The sequence below is a fragment of the Carlito syrichta genome, unplaced genomic scaffold (assembly GCF_000164805.1).
Source record: "Carlito syrichta isolate Samal-C Ts95f unplaced genomic scaffold, Tarsius_syrichta-2.0.1 Scaffold176108, whole genome shotgun sequence".
Lineage (NCBI taxonomy): Eukaryota > Metazoa > Chordata > Mammalia > Primates > Tarsiidae > Carlito > Carlito syrichta.
In genome coordinates, this window is record NW_007120204.1 from 10,685 (window position 1) to 28,072 (window position 17,388).

General features: G+C 36.7%; 1 protein-coding gene across 1 annotated transcript in view; it reads left to right on the forward strand.

Moving 5' to 3' along the window:
• Positions 1 to 4,764: 4,764 nt before the first annotated feature.
• The window catches only part of ARHGEF38 (Rho guanine nucleotide exchange factor 38), a 135,516-nt gene continuing 122,892 nt past the window's right edge, over positions 4,765 to 17,388 (forward strand). The window contains exon 1 of the mRNA XM_008051478.1: positions 4,765 to 5,102. Within this exon, the coding sequence (XP_008049669.1) occupies positions 4,907 to 5,102 (196 nt within the window). The 5' untranslated portion in view covers positions 4,765 to 4,906. The remainder of the gene's footprint in view (positions 5,103 to 17,388) is intronic.

Here is a 17,388-nt window from a genome sequence, read left to right on the forward strand (position 1 = left end):
TGCCTACCCCTTTAGTTCAGAAAACTTTGCTTTTAGACTTCTATGCATCACATTCTACTGCTTTTCTCCTACCTCTTGGTTCTTTGCTGCATTTTCTTTCAAACCCACCTCTAAACATAGAGGTCTTCAGGGTTTGATTTTGATCCTTCTGCTCTGGATATATTTTTTTCTTATATGACCTCATCAGCCCATGGCTTTAAATAATACATATATTTTGATGACTCCAAAATATGTCTCAAATCTAAACAGAGACTCCAAATTTATAAGCTTATAAGTCCAAATCCTACCTGGTATCCCTTCCATCTCTTATAGGCACCTTAACTTTTATGTACCCTAAACAGAGTTCTTGATAATCCCACCAAAGATACTCTCCGTCTGTCCTTCTTTCCTCCTATATTAGTGCACAGCACCAATATCCTACCAGTTATTCAATATTAAAGACTATAATTCATCTTTTCATTCATCTTTTTACTTATCCACTTCAATCAAACCATCTGCATGTTCTATCAGTTCAGCTTTTCAAATGCATTTTGAATTCATCAAATTTTCTCCATTCCTACCACTATGACTTTATACAAGCATTTCTTGCAGACTACTATAATAAGTTTCTAACTTTTTATCTTTCCCTTCTGCAATCCAGTTTATTCAAGACATTCAAGAGATGTGACTTCTGTTTTAGAGTCATGAGTTTTTCAACCTAGTAACACCCTGGGTCTTAGAATCCTAAAATCATATAATGCAAGACCTGAAAAATTTACGTATCACTTAATGTATATATTGTATTAATAAGGATAGTCTAGGTTATGATACAGTAATAAAAAAAGTTTCTAGTCTCAAAAGCCTAAAGCAACAAATTATTATTTAATGCTCAAACTGCACAATCACACAGGGACACTGAGAGCTCGGCCCTGAGCCATCTACATTCCAGCTCTGGTACTAATGCAGCCACTACCTGAAATCTTGCCAGTCCTATGGATGAGGGAAAGAAATCTAAAGAAAAATACATACTGTCTTAACAATTTCCTCAAAAGTGATGTACATCACTCTCAATCAATTTCTCTGGCTAAGGCAAGTTGCACAGCCATGCATAAATTGAAAAGGAGTAGGACAGTACTTCTAGGTGCCTAAATGGAAAACCAAAAATATTCAGTGTATATTGCTAATGACTAACCTTCTCTTATATTTTACAGATGAAGAAGTTATAACCTAGAGAAACTATGTTAGTTGCAACATCAAGAAACTGATTTACATCAAAGCCAAGACTAAAACATTGTCTCGAACTCACTATTCAGTGCTTTCCCTAATAAGGAACTGAGGTCTGCTTGTTCTCTATACCAAGACACACTTACGTGTCTTAACATCAATATTTTACTTAGTTAAATAGTATCAACCTCCTGTATTGAAATATTTTTATTCCTTTGCCAAAAAAAAAAAAACAAAACAACAAAGCATACACAGTTTAAAGAGTCATGAGTTCCTGCAATCTCACTGATGATGTTCTGGCAAGATGCCTCAGTGCCAAAATACTTAAAATCTTTCTGACTTGGCTGTTCTCATTTCTAGCAAAACTAAATTATGTTTTATGCTAGTGATTCTAAACACAATGACTTAAGAAATATCAAGAAGATAAGCAAAAAAAGCATGTAAACTAAGCATTGTCTATTAAATCCATTAGAAATGTCACAGCAAGAACTCCAACTAACAAAGGCTTAGGGAAGTTTGTTTTATCCTCATAAAAAGTATGAAGGTTATGACTACTGGCATTGGTTTTGCAACCCATGGATCTCTTGGTCTTTTCTTATGGACACAAGAGGGCTGTGACTGCTCCATGCATTCTACCTATGATCATTCTAGAAAACAAGGAGAGGATGAAGCCAGCTGAGACTTCACTTTTTATTAGAGAACCAAAAGCTTTCCCAGAATCAATACCCATTTCCTTTATTCCAGCAGACTATTATTTAGGTTCCATTTGCCAGGACTGGAGTTACATGGCCACCCCAAGCCTCAAGGGAGACTGGGAAAATAGGAAATATTTTCATTTATTGGTCAAACCTGATGCTGCCTTGAATGGAATAAGGGTTCTGTTGGCAAGGAATGACATGGGGGTGGGAGGAGGTAGGAATGGAGATTGAGTAAGCAACTAATGTTAATATCTTTCTCATGTTAATGTCTTTCTCATTCATTGATTTAATAAAAGGTAGCTTTGAAATAATTTATTATTTTTAAAGTTTACTAGAAATTAGTGTGAATAAACACAATATATATTTACCACTGAAGTCATAGTAGTAATGCTATATATCTTCACAATTGGTGAAATTAAAAAATACAGTCATATGCTGCATAATGACGTTTCAGTCAATGGTGAACTGCCTACACAACAGTGGTCTCATAATATTATAATATCATACTTTTACTGTGTTTAGATAGATGAATACCATTGTTACAAATGCCTACAGTACTCAGCACAATAACATGCTGTGCAAATTTGTAGCCTAGGAGCAATAGTCTGTGTCATATAGCCTAGAAGTGTGATAGGTTATACCATCTACATTTGTGTAAGTACACTATGATGTTTGCACAGTGACAAAATAGCCTAATGCCACATTTCTTAGAATGCATCCCTGTCATTAAGTGGCACTGGACTTTATAAGAAAGCTATCACAATAAGTTCTGCTTTAATAATACCAATCTTGTTGGAGCACAAATTTGCTCCAACAAGAATGGTATATAGGAACTGTTTGGACATAACACAATTTCACATTTGCTTGTGTGTGATTTTGTCTACTTGAAACACTAAGTGAATGCAGAAAACTGTATCTAGATGACCTGAGCCCCATAAGAACACACAAAACTCTCACACATACATCCCTCAGACACCAGTTCACTGCCTGTGTTATGAGCCACACCCATCCACATATGATGTTATGCATTTACCTCTGGTTTCAAATAATTCCTCTTCCACCATCTCACAATAGCAAATAAGCTGTGGCCTGAGGACCACTCCCACAAGCAAATGCCAGGTCTTTGTCAGAATAAAAGGTCATATTTACTATAGTATTTATGCATTTCTTTAACATTTATCATGTGTAAATTCATGCTACCATTTTCATTAGATTTCTGTCTGGTTTTTATGGATGACTGACTAAATTTTGTGCCCCTAACCTTATACTATTCATTAAGTTGTGTAGTACTATTCATTAAGTCATGTAGTATTAATTGCACAATTTTGCAGTGGCACTATTTATAAATAATATACCTATGATAATTGTCAGGTCTGTGTGTGTATGTATGTGTGTGTGTGTGCATATTTTACATATATACACATATATATTCATACATATATAATATTGGAAAACAATTGAGGCACTTTGGGCATAAATCACAAAAGCTTTTAAATCCTAGAAAGAAATATAACTTTAAAAGTATTTATTAAATGTTCTTGGGAGGGTTTGTTTAAAAAAAGACTATCAATTATATTAAATAAAAACCATTCAACATGCCAAGCTATATATAGATGTCTCTACAGTAGGTGAAGATTTGTCATTTATCTTTTAAGATAATTATAAAAATTGTATTCAGCCCACACATCCTGAGTTGGGAAATGGTTTTTATGTCTTTTTCCTCATTTATAAATCATGCATAACAGGGGTTAACCAGGATTCAGAATGGGCACACAAAGCTGAATTTTGGTGGTCCCTTTATAATAGAAGGGAATGAATCTGTTTTCCTCCTTAGGGTCTCTCTTCTCTTTAATGAGGGCATACAAAACACTCAATACATTCCCAGAGCTTCTGAGAACTTTCCCCTTGAGAAATCTCAGTGAATATGAGGAAAAACAACTTCAAAAAAAAATCAGTGAGGGACCTATCACTATTTGTCCTTCTTTCTTTCAATCCTTGCTGCCATCCTTTCTACTTTCTACATGTCTCTTCAGTTTCAAACATTTTTCCTCTTCTTATATTCTCAAGGTGAGCTGCCCTTTTCTGGTACTACATCTGTAAAAGGGTCATGGAAAAGCTCTCACAAAAATCAAACCCTGACACAGTGCTTATTTTCCTAAGGACCAGGACATAGAAGGACAGGGTGGGGCCATGAAAGGATTAATTTCAGGCAAGGGCAACGTGTAGAGAGTGAGAAATTCTGAAAGACTGTAGGCCTCTGTGGGCATTCCCCTCCACTTCTTTTGCCTGCTGTCAGAATTCTTACTTTCTCAGGAATGGGGATCAGAGTTTGGCAGGTAAGTTTTTAGTAAATAATCTCTGAATGTTTGACATTTAAAGGTGAAAGCATTACTTTGAGTGCTCACAGTAATTATTAAAAATGATGCTTTGTCTACTGCTGTGATGCAAATTCAAATTCCCATAGCCCTGCACAGGCTCCATGGGTCACACATGAATGACTCTAGCCAAAAGCCACACAAGCCCCAGTCTGCCTCCAGACACCAGATCACAGTGCAGTGTCCTGAGTGTCCCTGTACACATCCAAAGGCACACATTAAACCCATAAGCTGCAGGTTACACTAACGTGTACTTCCTTCTTCCCTACCTCACCTTGTTACTTTCCTTTTCCCCAACCCCCAGCACTCACCCCACACAATGGGATTTTTGTTTGCTTCAGTAGCATGTGACAGCACAGTCTCTACTTTGCCTAGCTCTGTGCTGCAGGTCTCTCAGGTAACAGGTGGCAGCTTCCCCTGTTGGATTCTAGATATAAAAAAGAATGATCTCATAGGGGTGGAGCTCTTGTACTCCATAGAGGTGGCAGTCACAGCCAGGTTGCCCTGGAGTGAAGCAGTTTAGTTAGAAGGGGCAGTTAAGCGCCTCACTCTAGTGGCTTTAACCCTCACCTGAGGTATCTTAGCAACCATCCATTGCCCACAGGCCTCTAAGGTTTGTCTTTACCTCAGATGGAACCCAAAGAAGTCATTGGGAAGGAAAACATAGGCACCAAGAAAAAGAATCTGAACTTCCTGAGGCCCAGACTCTATATGCTGGAAAGAAGGAAGACTGACACTGTGGTTGAGAGCAATGTTTCTGAGGACCGTTCTGGTACCTTGAGGAGGAGCCAGTCTGACAGGACCGAATACAACCAGAAATTACAAGGTAACCAGAAAGAAATCAATTGTCCCATGCTACTGCTCTCCCAGTTCTGTTTCTGCTATTCTTCCATTTGCACTCAAAGCAGAGAAGAAAATCTGATGCCACCTCTGCTTCCCACAAAATAGGAAAATGAAAGTAAATGTGACTTGTATATTATAGGGAAAATGTTCTTATGTGATTCAATAGTGAAAGAGACAATTCTGAATTACTCTTAATATTGCTGTGTGCGTGCGTGTGTGTGTGTGTGTGTGTGTGTGTGTGTGTGTGTGTGTTTCTGTTCTCTGGTGAAGGTCCCTTTTTCTTCTTTCTTCCCCACCCAGCTCAAGAAGTGGAAAGTACTAGAAATCAAATCAAATGATTTAGAAACCTACAAAAGATAGTTTATCTTAATAGGTAGGTGTGAGATGTCACACTGTGAGATCTATCTAGGTAATTTTGCTGCTCTATGATTGTGGTTATATTAAATAGGGGCATGAAAATATAATTGTATCCATGAAAAAAGTAATGTTATAAACACTGGGATGGTATAACAGGCTTTGCTGAAAATCACTTAGGTGATCATTCCCTTAGAGTGAATCGAATAGCACCCACATATGGTAAGAAATGTTTTGCATGGTCTTTTTGAATGAGTTTTTAGGAAATAACTTCCGTTTGTTTAATGGGGGTCCTAAGATAATTTGACTCAGTTATTATAGCACATTCTTTGTTTCAGACCTTGAACTTCTATCCCTTCCCATCTACCCTCTCTTTTTTTCCTCCTTTTCTCCTGAAGGTCATTTGTTCTAGTAAAACTTCATTTTGATATTGATATTGATATTGATATTGGGCAGTATTTTAAGTCTCCACTGAAGTACCTGTTATGTAATCCTCCAGAACCTACCCCTCCTGCTTTTAGCACATGGTGTGTTTGAACTCTCATCATCCCACTGTGAGCTGTCATTTTGGATTTTAAAACTGTGATGAGGTTAGAAAGACCAATGAGACATGCTTGCACTTAGCAGATCTCTTTCTTCAACTATGAGCTTCAACTTGGTAATGCAAATTAATTAAGTTAAATTAAATTAAGTATATCTAAATTAAATCTTTAAAAATTATTACTCTGAGTTAATGTGCTTAAAAAAACTTCTAGTAGCTCAGCGCTAAACTGTAGAGTCAGTCTTATCCTTAAATAATTTTTTTAACAGGGGAAGCTGTTTGATCTTTGGAATTAATTTTTCTCAAGGCAAAGGATGCATTGGAAGAAATGTACATTTAAAAGTAATACACAGTTGGTTTCCAATTATGGCTCTTCAGCTTACTATCTACAAGATTTTGAGAAAATTACTTTAAAGCTCTGAGCCTCAATTTTCCTATCTGTGAAAGTGGGTCTATTTAGTATTGTTAGGAGAATGAAATTAGATAATTTCATAAAACATCTAGTAATATATTGACTGACACATGGTATATGATGAAATAAAAAGTAATTATTTTTAATCTTAGGAAAAATAGATACCATAATAATAAAATAGGACTTGCCCTCCCTTAATTCAAATCATATACCTTATTAATCTTTTTCAACTATTTTTTGACAAAGAGACCACACCTAGCAATTCAGGAAAGGCCCATTGCTTTACCCCTAATAATATGTTTCTTGTGTCTGAGTTTCACTAATTCAGGATCATTCTGATTCAGAGTTTCCATTAACAAAATAAAAATAGAAAATAATTTTTGCTACTCATAAATTTTTACTACTCACTTTCTAAATTTACCTATAAAAATAGTTCTATGGCCACAAGATATAGCAGATGTGAGTTAGCTACTTTACAGAAGACCTCAGGCTTTTTAGACATTTCATTTGATTTGTGATTTTCCTATGCTCTGTTGGATTCTGTCTTTGAAGGTGGAAGGTAAAACTCAGAAGTTAACCCATGCTCCTAGAATTGTCTGTGCTTGACAAAAATCACCAAGGAGTATAGAGGAGCACATAAACTGTAAAGATAGGCTGGCCTCTGTAAATAACATTTTTTTTTAGATATAACTCTTAAGAAAATCTAAGTCAGCTTATCTAATGGCTAATAGAGCTTTTAGCATGATTATAACTGCTCTGGCAACGATAGAAAGCATTTTCTCATTAATATTTAAAGCAATCTGTTCTGTGGGTCTGCTCTCTGGTCTGTACAATACCCATTATCATACAAATGAGTCCTAAATCAGCCTAAGGAACTCTTTATTATTGAAATGCCAAGAGGTTTTCCTCTCCTTTCCATGGAACTGGTAGTCCTGGGGAGGCATAGAGTATAAAACTGGTTAAAGCCCTCAGATAGATGGCTAGAAGCCCTTGTGAGGTCACAGTATGCCTTCAAATACTGGATTTCCTAATACCTCCACAATTCTCAAATTGTTTAGTCAGTTATCCTTGAGTAAAACAATTCTCTAAATCTCTGGAAGCAAGTTCTCTAGGTTCTGGAAAATATAAGATCTCTTTTTGTTGCCTCTGAACTTGTCTCTTAACTCATACTACACAGTACATCTGTTCAATTCAATTTCTCAACATCACTTTAGTTGTTTGAATCTTAGGATGTAATGGTAATTTTTTAAATGGTACACTGAGTGAATTAGAACAATAGAATATGGCTCTAATAAGGACATTCTAAAATCTTTGTAGAAGATTGTCATCACATCAACACAGTCTTTCCTACTAAATCTCAAGTTGTGCCAATAATAGGCTACTGTTAGGTTCCTTTACTTCTTAAACAGATTCATTCAGTTATTTGGCATTTATTGAGTATGTAATGTGTTGTTCTTTTAAATTAGTTTTTCTGAAAGCAATTGATACATTGGAAACAATGCAAATGTTAAAATCATACACATTTGATAAAATTGGCATTTTTTGAATGTTTTATGCTGTGTCTTGGGGATTACAGTGAAGAGCAAAAACAGAATATGTGCCAGGAATCACAACTACAAAATCATTCAGAAAACATTTCTGACCTTTACTCCAAAGAGGCTCAAAGTCTGGTTGAGAAAGATAAGACAGGTAAACAAAAAAATGAAATAAAGTGGAATGATAGAAAGAGAGGGAGGATCAGTGGGTCCAGAAAAGGAAGAAATGGTCTAGTCAGAATTGGGTGGAGGAGGTTGTCAGAAAATGGTGTCTTTAACAGATAATAAGGTGGGAATGAGCAGAAGGTACAGAATGGGAAGAGAAAGGCATTTTTAACTTCTTCACTGTACTTAGCTCTATCTGAAATTATGTTTCTGTTTCCTTATTTATCATCTATTATTAACTGGCATTCCCCATTTCACTTTCTCATTCCCCTCCCATACTCTATGAAAGAGACCCTAGCTATCTTGTTAACTGTTCCATTTCTGCAGTATACAGTAAGTACTCAGTAATGTTACATAGAATGAATGACTTAAATAATCAGGCCCAAGCAAAGAAATGGTGTGAAGAAAGCCACCAGGGCCTGAAAAAGAGCCCTTGTATGTATCTAAATGGGTGAGGATACGTGTTTCCGTTAATAAAGGTGATTCTTCAATAAAATAAACATGGCAGAGATTAAAATGTACATTAAAAAATAATTCTTAGTGGAAGCCTATCTCATTTCCAACTCTACCTTTTAGAACATATAATGACCATCAATTACTCTTCTTCCATTTGTAACGAGAGCTACATTGTGCTAGTTTCCAAACTAGCTCAGCTTCTCACTGCCATTCTATTGGGAGCCATAGAAATCATATAGGTAAGCCGGGCTCGGTGGCTCAGCCTGTAATCCCGTGCCTTTGGGAGGCTAAAGTGAGTGGATCGCCTGAGCCCGCGGGTTCGAGACGCGCCTGGGCAACTTGGCGAGACCTCATCTCTACAATAAATCAAAACGAGCCAGGCATGGTAGCGCGCGCCTGTAGTTCCAGCAACTCAGAAGGCTGAGGCAAAAGGATTGCCGGAGCCCAGCAGGTTGAGGCTGCGGTGGCCGCGAGAGGCCACTGCACTCCAGTCTGGGTAACAGAGTGAGACTCCAATTCAAAAAAAAAAAAAAAATCATATAGGTAGGGGAAATTTAGTAGCTAAGTTGTAAAAATTCAGTAAGGATTTTGTATATGATTGTTTACATTAGAAATGTGCCTAATTTAGTCTGCTTACATACAGATCTCCATCTCTCTCTCTCTCTCTCCAGTATGTAGACATAAATATGTGTGTGTAATTGAGACATGTTTCTGCAATGATTGCACCTTCTATTGAAAGTTTATTAACACATTTCTGAAAACTCAACATAATTGATATTACTAATATTATAGTTTTCCTCTCAATATGGGTACTACCAACTGAATATTAGCGTTCCTCCAAAATTTATGTTGAAGCCTAATCCCCAGTGTGATGGTGTGAGGAGGTGGGACCTTTGGGAGGTAATTGGGTCGGGAAGATGGTGCTTTCATTAATGGGGTTAGTGTTCTTATAAGAAAAGACAAGAGAGAGTTTGCTCCTCTCTGCTCTTTCTGCCCTGTCAAGATACAAGAAGGTAGCCATCTGCAAATCAGAAAGATGGCCTTCACCAGGAACCAGATTTTCCAGGGCCCTGATCTTGGATTTCTCAGCCTCCAGAGGTGTGTGAAATAAATATTTGTTGTTTAAGTCATCTAGTGGTATATTTGTTATATTAGTCTGAACTGATCAACAGAGTTGGTCAGTTACTTTTTCCTCTATGACCATACTAAGTCAGTGGCTAATTTTTTGGCCAATGCATATTTTCACTTATCCAGCACCAGGTGGAATGGTGAGAGCAAATGGGTAAAATGCTATTACCTATTGCCACCGCTGGTAATACAAGACAAAACCTTCTCCAATTCATAGTAGGTCTGTAGTACCTTCTTATTTTTATATATATATTGAAAAGACTATCATATCATTCTCATCAAGAAAGGATTGATTGAAATCCCGAAGTTTTACCACTATGGTGTTAACTATGAACAACATGACTATATAAATGTTATATAAAACATCTTGTACAGTGTGGGAACAAATGGCTCAAATAATGTAATAGACTTAGTAAGATTATGAGAACATTTAATTTGTAATTTTTTTTAAGACTACAGACAATCTGTAAGGGAACAGGAGTTGTTAACACTGAAAGATTTGGCGAGTTTTGTTCAAAGCCTAAAGAAGAATGGAATAAAACAAATTGTCCAGATGTCTGTGCATGTTTCTATCTCAGTACTACAAACCCTTTTTATTCTCATCTGTTCTTTGATTACTGAGTAGCTCCTTCCCCTTTACCTGCCTCCATACACCCTTTAGTGGAATGGGAAGTACCTGAATCAGTAATGTGACACCAAAACAAATATGTGTGTGTCATGGTTTGAAGGGCAAATCTTTATAAAAGGTAAAGTATTTTAAAAAGTAATTTCTGTCTCCTTGCATGTATAAAAACCAAAGTGAAGCATAATATTTTAGTAGAGGTATCCTGAAGTTTGTATTGACTTATTTATTTATGTATTTTTGTTTTGGTAATAGTAAGTTTATTTATTTTTAATTTTAAAGATGTGTAGTACAATTCAGGTATACAAATGTTCATTTTGCAAGTACCCTTGTTGATGAGGTGTGCCCCCCTCCCCTGGCAGTTTCCCATTACTTCCAATCCCTTTCTTATAGTATTATAATAATTGTTCAAAGTCCACTTGTGAATGAGGACATGTGGTACTCAGTTCTTTGTGTCTGTGATAGATTACTCAGTATTATCTTGCAGTTTATAGAAGAACTATTTGTGTCAAATAACTATGAATGATAGAAATCAGGAAAGTTTGAGCTATTCTACTACTAGCATATTGTGATAGGCAAATTTATTCCTGTGTTTGACTGTTTTGATTTCAGATGTAACTTTCTTAAAGGTACAAATACAACTTCTAGTTGTGTTGTTTTGTTGTTCACAAAAATTTTGGGTTTATCACAAACATAAAATGAAAAATCCAGAGGAAGGATAAATGAAAGAAGGGAAAGAGAGGGAAGGGGAGTAATAGAGATTAAGTGTGAATAGAAATGTACCTTAAGATAGTAATAAAGCTGGAGAAAAGATGGGAGAGAGAAAAGCACCCAAGCTATGGTTATCTTTGTTTCTACTAATATAGAAAAAAAAAAACTCTGTTTATAGAATCACTTTTTCTTGATGTCATAATATATTGATTTTGGTAACTTTGTGGTCATTGATTTCCTAATGCAAGTAAAATTATTGCAAGAATTGCTAAACTTGTAAGCAGTATCATCCTTAGGTTTGGACAAGACTCAAGTTTACAGCCTATTTGGGACTCCTACCCTCACTTCTAGACTGTATCTGGGGATTATGGAATTTCTTTTCAATAAACCCCAATACTGACTCCAATCCCTGCTTGAACCTCTTTCTATCTCATTCTCTCAACGGCAGACTGTGGTTGCTGGTGTACATACCCTTAGGCCTGAGGGGCAATTTATGGGGGTATTTCTGAAGCTTGTTTTCTTAACATGCCTACCAGGTCCCTTTAGGGTGGGTCAACTAGTAGAAAGAAAAGTAGGGGTATGGGCCTCAGGACTGGGTAGGAGAGTGTGTGCCCATGGCCCCCTGCCAAACTTTGGTATTCAACTGAGAGAGCTGAGAAATGTAAATTAGAAATTGGCCTTCCAGATTGTTATGAAGGTATATTTATCAAGATGGAAGGATATACACATTTTATTTAACAGTATGCTGGCATGATTTATAACTTTTAAACATGTAGATATGGCATGTTGACTTCCATTTGTATCTTTGCCCTGTATCCCACAACAGAGGCTGCTATGAGTGGTCTGGGCTGTAATCTATGTTCAGTATATACTTCTTCTTTTATACTAGGTTGTGGAAAGTAAGAGGGAAGAGATGGGAAGGAAGGGGTAGATTATTATATGTTATTTGCAAGGAACTGTGCTAGTCTGAACTTTCACACACATTGTGACTTAATTCCAACACCTCTTAAGTTCTGGCTTTATATTTGGAGAAAAAATTGGTGGTAGGGCTTGGGTTTGAGAAGTCATGTGCTTGAAATATATGCAAAATGGAATGCGCCTAATTAATCAACTCAGTAGGTATTTTATATGTATGGCTTACTAGTAATAAGTCAAAGCAACTTGCTGGTTGCAGAATGTTTCTCTGCTACTATGATAAAGCTTGATTTGCTGTTGTTTACTTTGGTTTATACATTCTTACTTTTGAATTATTGTGGTATGTCCCTGCCAGAGTGTTCCTGTTTAATAAAAACTTTTTTCTTGTTTAATTGTCAAGGAATAAAATTACAAAGGCAGGTAAAGTAAACCTTCCCTATAGTAATAGCTTAATGACCTCCATTTCCCATTCGGTTGAATATCTTGACACTGACACCCATCTCTTTAATTTGATGCCTGTTATTATTTACTTTCATCTCAACAAAACTTAATATATATGAAAAACTATGAGTCCTATTCTATAGCAATGGGATGAGATACATTTGCAAATGAAAAGAATGGAATTATATACTAGAAGCAAGCAACTCTTTATCTGGGTAGGTGAAATTTCAATAGGAATTCTATAAAATTTGCTTAAATTTTGAGTTGTAACTTAAATGTAATAGAAAAATTAGAGTGTTATGATCAAAAAAACCTTTGTCCTGGGTTTTCTGAACAATTTCTTTCTTTATTAATAAATCAGAGAAGCCGGGCTCGGTGGCTCAGCCTGTAATCCCGTGCTTTGGGAGGCTGAGGTGAATGGATTGCCTGAGCCCGTGGGTTCAAGACCCACCTGGGCAACTTGGCGAGACCTCATCTCTACAATAAATCAAAAAATTAGCCGGATGTGGTAGCGCGTGCCTGTAGTTCCGGCTACTTGGAAGGCTGAGATGGAAGGATTGCCAGAGCCCAGCAGGTCGAGGCTGCGGTGGCCGGGAGCGGCCACTGCACTCCAGTCTGGGCGACAGAGACTCCAACTCAAAAAATAAAAATAAAAAATAAAATAAAATAAATCAGAAAATAAATGAATACACTAAGATTCCTGCATTGAGACCCTGAATAAAGGATATAATTTTAGACTATATGGCATCCAGGTCTTAAAGAAGAATATTTAAAGGTCATTCATCTAGCTATTGCTCTAAGTATTCTGAGTCATTGTAGTCTCTCACAGAAATTGTCTTTGCTGAATGCTTCTTAATGTTAGGTCTCCAGTGTCACTACAAAAAACCATCACAGATTTCTCCTTCTGTATTTGTTGTGAAATCGTTGATGAAGTCATTGTTTATCACTCTCAGTACAATCCTGATTTTATTCAAGGAAAAATTGACTCCCCTTAAGAATATGTCCCTCTCCCAGATAAAAAAAAACAAGCAATTTACTATATTTAGCTGCCAGCAGATTAGAGTAAAATTTGTGCCTGCTTCCTGATCTTTATATTAGCTATTTTCTTTGCCTAAAAATTTTTTTCCCCAAAACTCTGCAAGAGATTCATCACTGAGATCTCTACTCACCTTCTTGGGGAGTCCTTCCCTGACCATCCTTTCCTAAAGTGATGGAGAGAAAGAAATACTTTTCCTGAACCCTCTTAGGTTCTGTGACTAGGGCCTGTGAATTGTATAGACAAAAGGCATACAACTTTTTGAAATTAATATTTTTATGTGGCACGGTGAGGGGGCGGGCTTCATAGAAAGAAGTGAAAACTTCAAAAAAGTAGTGAGTCCGAGGGGCTTACAAAGCATTTTAATAGAGAGGGATAGATTGTGGAGGCTTGACAAAACAAAAGAAAAGGGGGCTGCAAATTGTGGTAAATTGACTAGGAAATATAAGGGGGAATCTAATGGGAGATAAGGGGTTATTTTTGTACAAACTTATCTTAGTGTCAACTCCCTGCCTGGTGGCAAGAATGTTCCCCTCTTTCTAATACAGGAGGGGCACCTTTTTCATAGAAAGTTTATGTCCTGCCTTTAGAAAGAAAGGAGGAATGCAGAGAGCCTTTTCTGCATCTGCTGTAGAGTTCCTTCAACTGAAAATAATCAGTATGCCAGAGTGGCATATTTAGGGGTGGTATGTTCTGATCCCCTTCAAAACAGCTATTGCTTTCTGAAATTATACTATTTTATTCTATTTCTGGGTTTCTCCAACATTTGAATATAACTCTTCTTAGAAGCAGAGACTTGGCACTTAAGCAATTCCTGGTATGTGTTCACTCTGCTTAGTGACTACTTATTGAATGATTAAAACATTTTGAATGACAAAACAACTGTATTAATCCTTATGATTGTTATATTTGCTTTTACAATTCTGTCATTCCCATTTCCCCACTACTTCATGGCAGTCAACTTTCATGTTAACTATTCTACATTATTTTTCTATAAAGAGAAAATTAATGTTAATAAATACATTTAATTAAATAAGAAAATAAAAAGTATTTCTTGAACAAGCAAAATAGAATCTCATTTTTAATGAATATATACAACAAATATTTGCTAGGTGTTCATATGTGTCAAGTATTGACTAGAATCTAAGAATATAAAAAAATCAAAAGCAAACCCAGCCCACTGAGTGACAGAGGCAGTAAACAAACAATACGGTAATGTGACAAGTGCCTAAAGTATACTGTAGGTTTGGTTCCTGAATTTCAGACTTTGAGTTGGAGATTAGAGTGCAGGGGGGTTATTAGAAATCATTCTTATGACCACGGCCTAGGGAAGACAGGGAAAGGGCATAAGATTGGGCAGAAGGAAGAGGTGAACCTGTGATGCAGTCTCCATGGAAGTCAAGTGTGAGGAGAGTTGTGAAGATGGATGATCCTTTAGAGTTGTCCCCAGGTCCATCCAGTTGTGATGGACCTGGGCCTTTTCTGCACCCTTCAAATTATTAGATGAGGCCACCTTGGGAAGGGGCATGACCTGAGAAGTGCTCAGTTTCTAAAAAAGACCTATCTACTGGTCTCCCAGCAGCTGAGGCAATAATTTATTTCTTTAAGTTTCCCTTTAAGGGACGAGAATTGGTTAGCCCTTCACAACATTCACTACACATTAAGTGGTTATTATTATTAGGGTCAAAAATGAAGCAATATAGAAACGGTGATAAGGATCTTAATTGCACCTCTAAAATGTCAAAAGAAGAAACACTGAAATTGGAATCTTATAATTCAATTAGAACTTTTAGCAGCAAAGGACATTCCAGGCAGAGGGATTAAACATGTTCTAGTACACAGAACAAGGTAATAACACCATTTTTTTTTTCTGTTTAGGGCTTCATAAATGAAAGAGGTGATACAAACACTAACTGTACATCTATACTAGGCACTTAGATGCATTATGTCATTGCATGCTAACAACTTTGCAAAGTTATTGTCATATATTTACAAATAACAAAATTAAAGGTATAGGCACTTGCACAGTGGTCACACAGATAGTAACTGGTGAAGTCAGAGTCTTCTTCTTTTCAAGGTCAATGTTTTTTCAACAACTATGCAGTCTTCATTGTTCTAATGGTAATTTGTAGTATAGTAGTAATACCTATTTTGTTGTTCTTCAGAAATCAACTGATTTTGATAAATTTTTGAACAATACTCAAAAGCATCAAGAGACACTTAAGTTCTACCAGTGTATTCATCTGCAATCTTGATGTAAACAGTGACCAACAAGTGTGTTTCAGTAGCTGTGTTATTTTGTGCTTCTCAACAAAATGTTTGAAGTGCATGCATGTTTGAAAGTTACACAATTTCTATTGTGAATAGAACTGCAACAAACCTACGTGTGCAGGTATATTTTTTGTAAATAATTTGAGTTCCTCCAGGTATATTCCCAATAGGGGAATTGCTGGGTCATATGGAAGGTCAATTTCTATCTTTCAGAAGCCACACTGTCTTCCAAAGAGGTTGTACTAGTCTGCATTCTCAACAGCAGTGTAGAAGCATTCCTTTTTCTCCACATCCTTGCCAGTATCTGTTGTTGTTTGTTTTATTAATGAGGGCCATTCTTACAGAGGTTAGGTGGTATCTAATGTATCTAATGTGGTTTTGATTTGCATTTCTCTGATGATGAGTGAGGCTGAGCACTTTTCCATGTGTCTTTGGCTGCCTGTATATCTTTTTTTGAGAAGTGTCTATTCATGTCTTTTGCCCACTTTTTCAAGGGGCTATTTGTTTTTTTCCCTTTTGGTGCGTTTGAGAGATCCTAGATGCCTTTGTCAGATATACAGTTGGCAAATATTTTTTCCCATTCTGTGGGCTGTCTCCCTGCTGAAACAACCATGTTGCCCATCAAAGCTGAACTGAATTTTTAAAATGTGGTACATATACACAATGAAATATTATGCAGCCATAAAGAAGGACAAATATATGAAGTTTGCAGCAACTTAGATGGATTTGGAGTCAATCATACTCAGTGATTTATCTCAGAAACAAAGAACTGAGTTCCATATATTCTCACTCATAAGCTGATCTTGAACAATTATAATGCTATAAAAAAGTGATTGGCAGTAGTGGGAAACTGTCAGGGGAGAAGGGGTGGGATTGGCAGTTGAGAGAAACTGCTGGGGGAAGGAGGGGCATACCTCATCAACAAGGGTACCTGCATGATCAATGTTTATATACCTAACCCTGACTTGTACCCCACATCTCTATTTAAAAAGTTACACAATTTCACTGGTTATATTTCATAGAATCTCTAAAATATTCCACTCTAAAAATGCAAAACTGATCATCTGAATTAATCGATCTCAGAAAACTACTTGTCATCACTAACTACAGAGCACATAGACAAATAAGACTGCTTGATGAAAACCTGTCAGAGTATCAGACCACATTGCTGCTTTACTTGATACTCCTCAATGCTTTTCCAATTTATGTAGCAATGGTACCAAAGACAGGTACATATGCCTTACAAATTTTCCAAAACAATCCATTGTAAGAAGAAAAAGTAATACATTTATTTTTTAGTCTTACTCTTTGAAAATATTTATTTTTTTGTTTGCTTCATTATTTGCATAATGTATTCTACTATGCATATATCAGAGGTGCATGCTCAGAAGAGTTTAACTGACACAATCAAAAAAAGCTTAGGATAGGCCGGGCGAAATGACTCATGCCTATAATCCCAGCAATTTGGAAGACTGAGGTGAGAGGATTGCCTGAGCCCACAGGTTTGAGACCAGTCTGGGAAACTTGGTGAGACCTTATCTCTACAATAAATCAAGAAAAATTAGCCAGGCGTGGTGGCACATGCCTGTAGTGCCAGCTACTCGGAAGGCTGAGGCGGAAGGATCTCCTGAGCCCAAAAGGTGGAGGCAGCAGTGGCTATGAGCATGGTACTGTACTCCAGC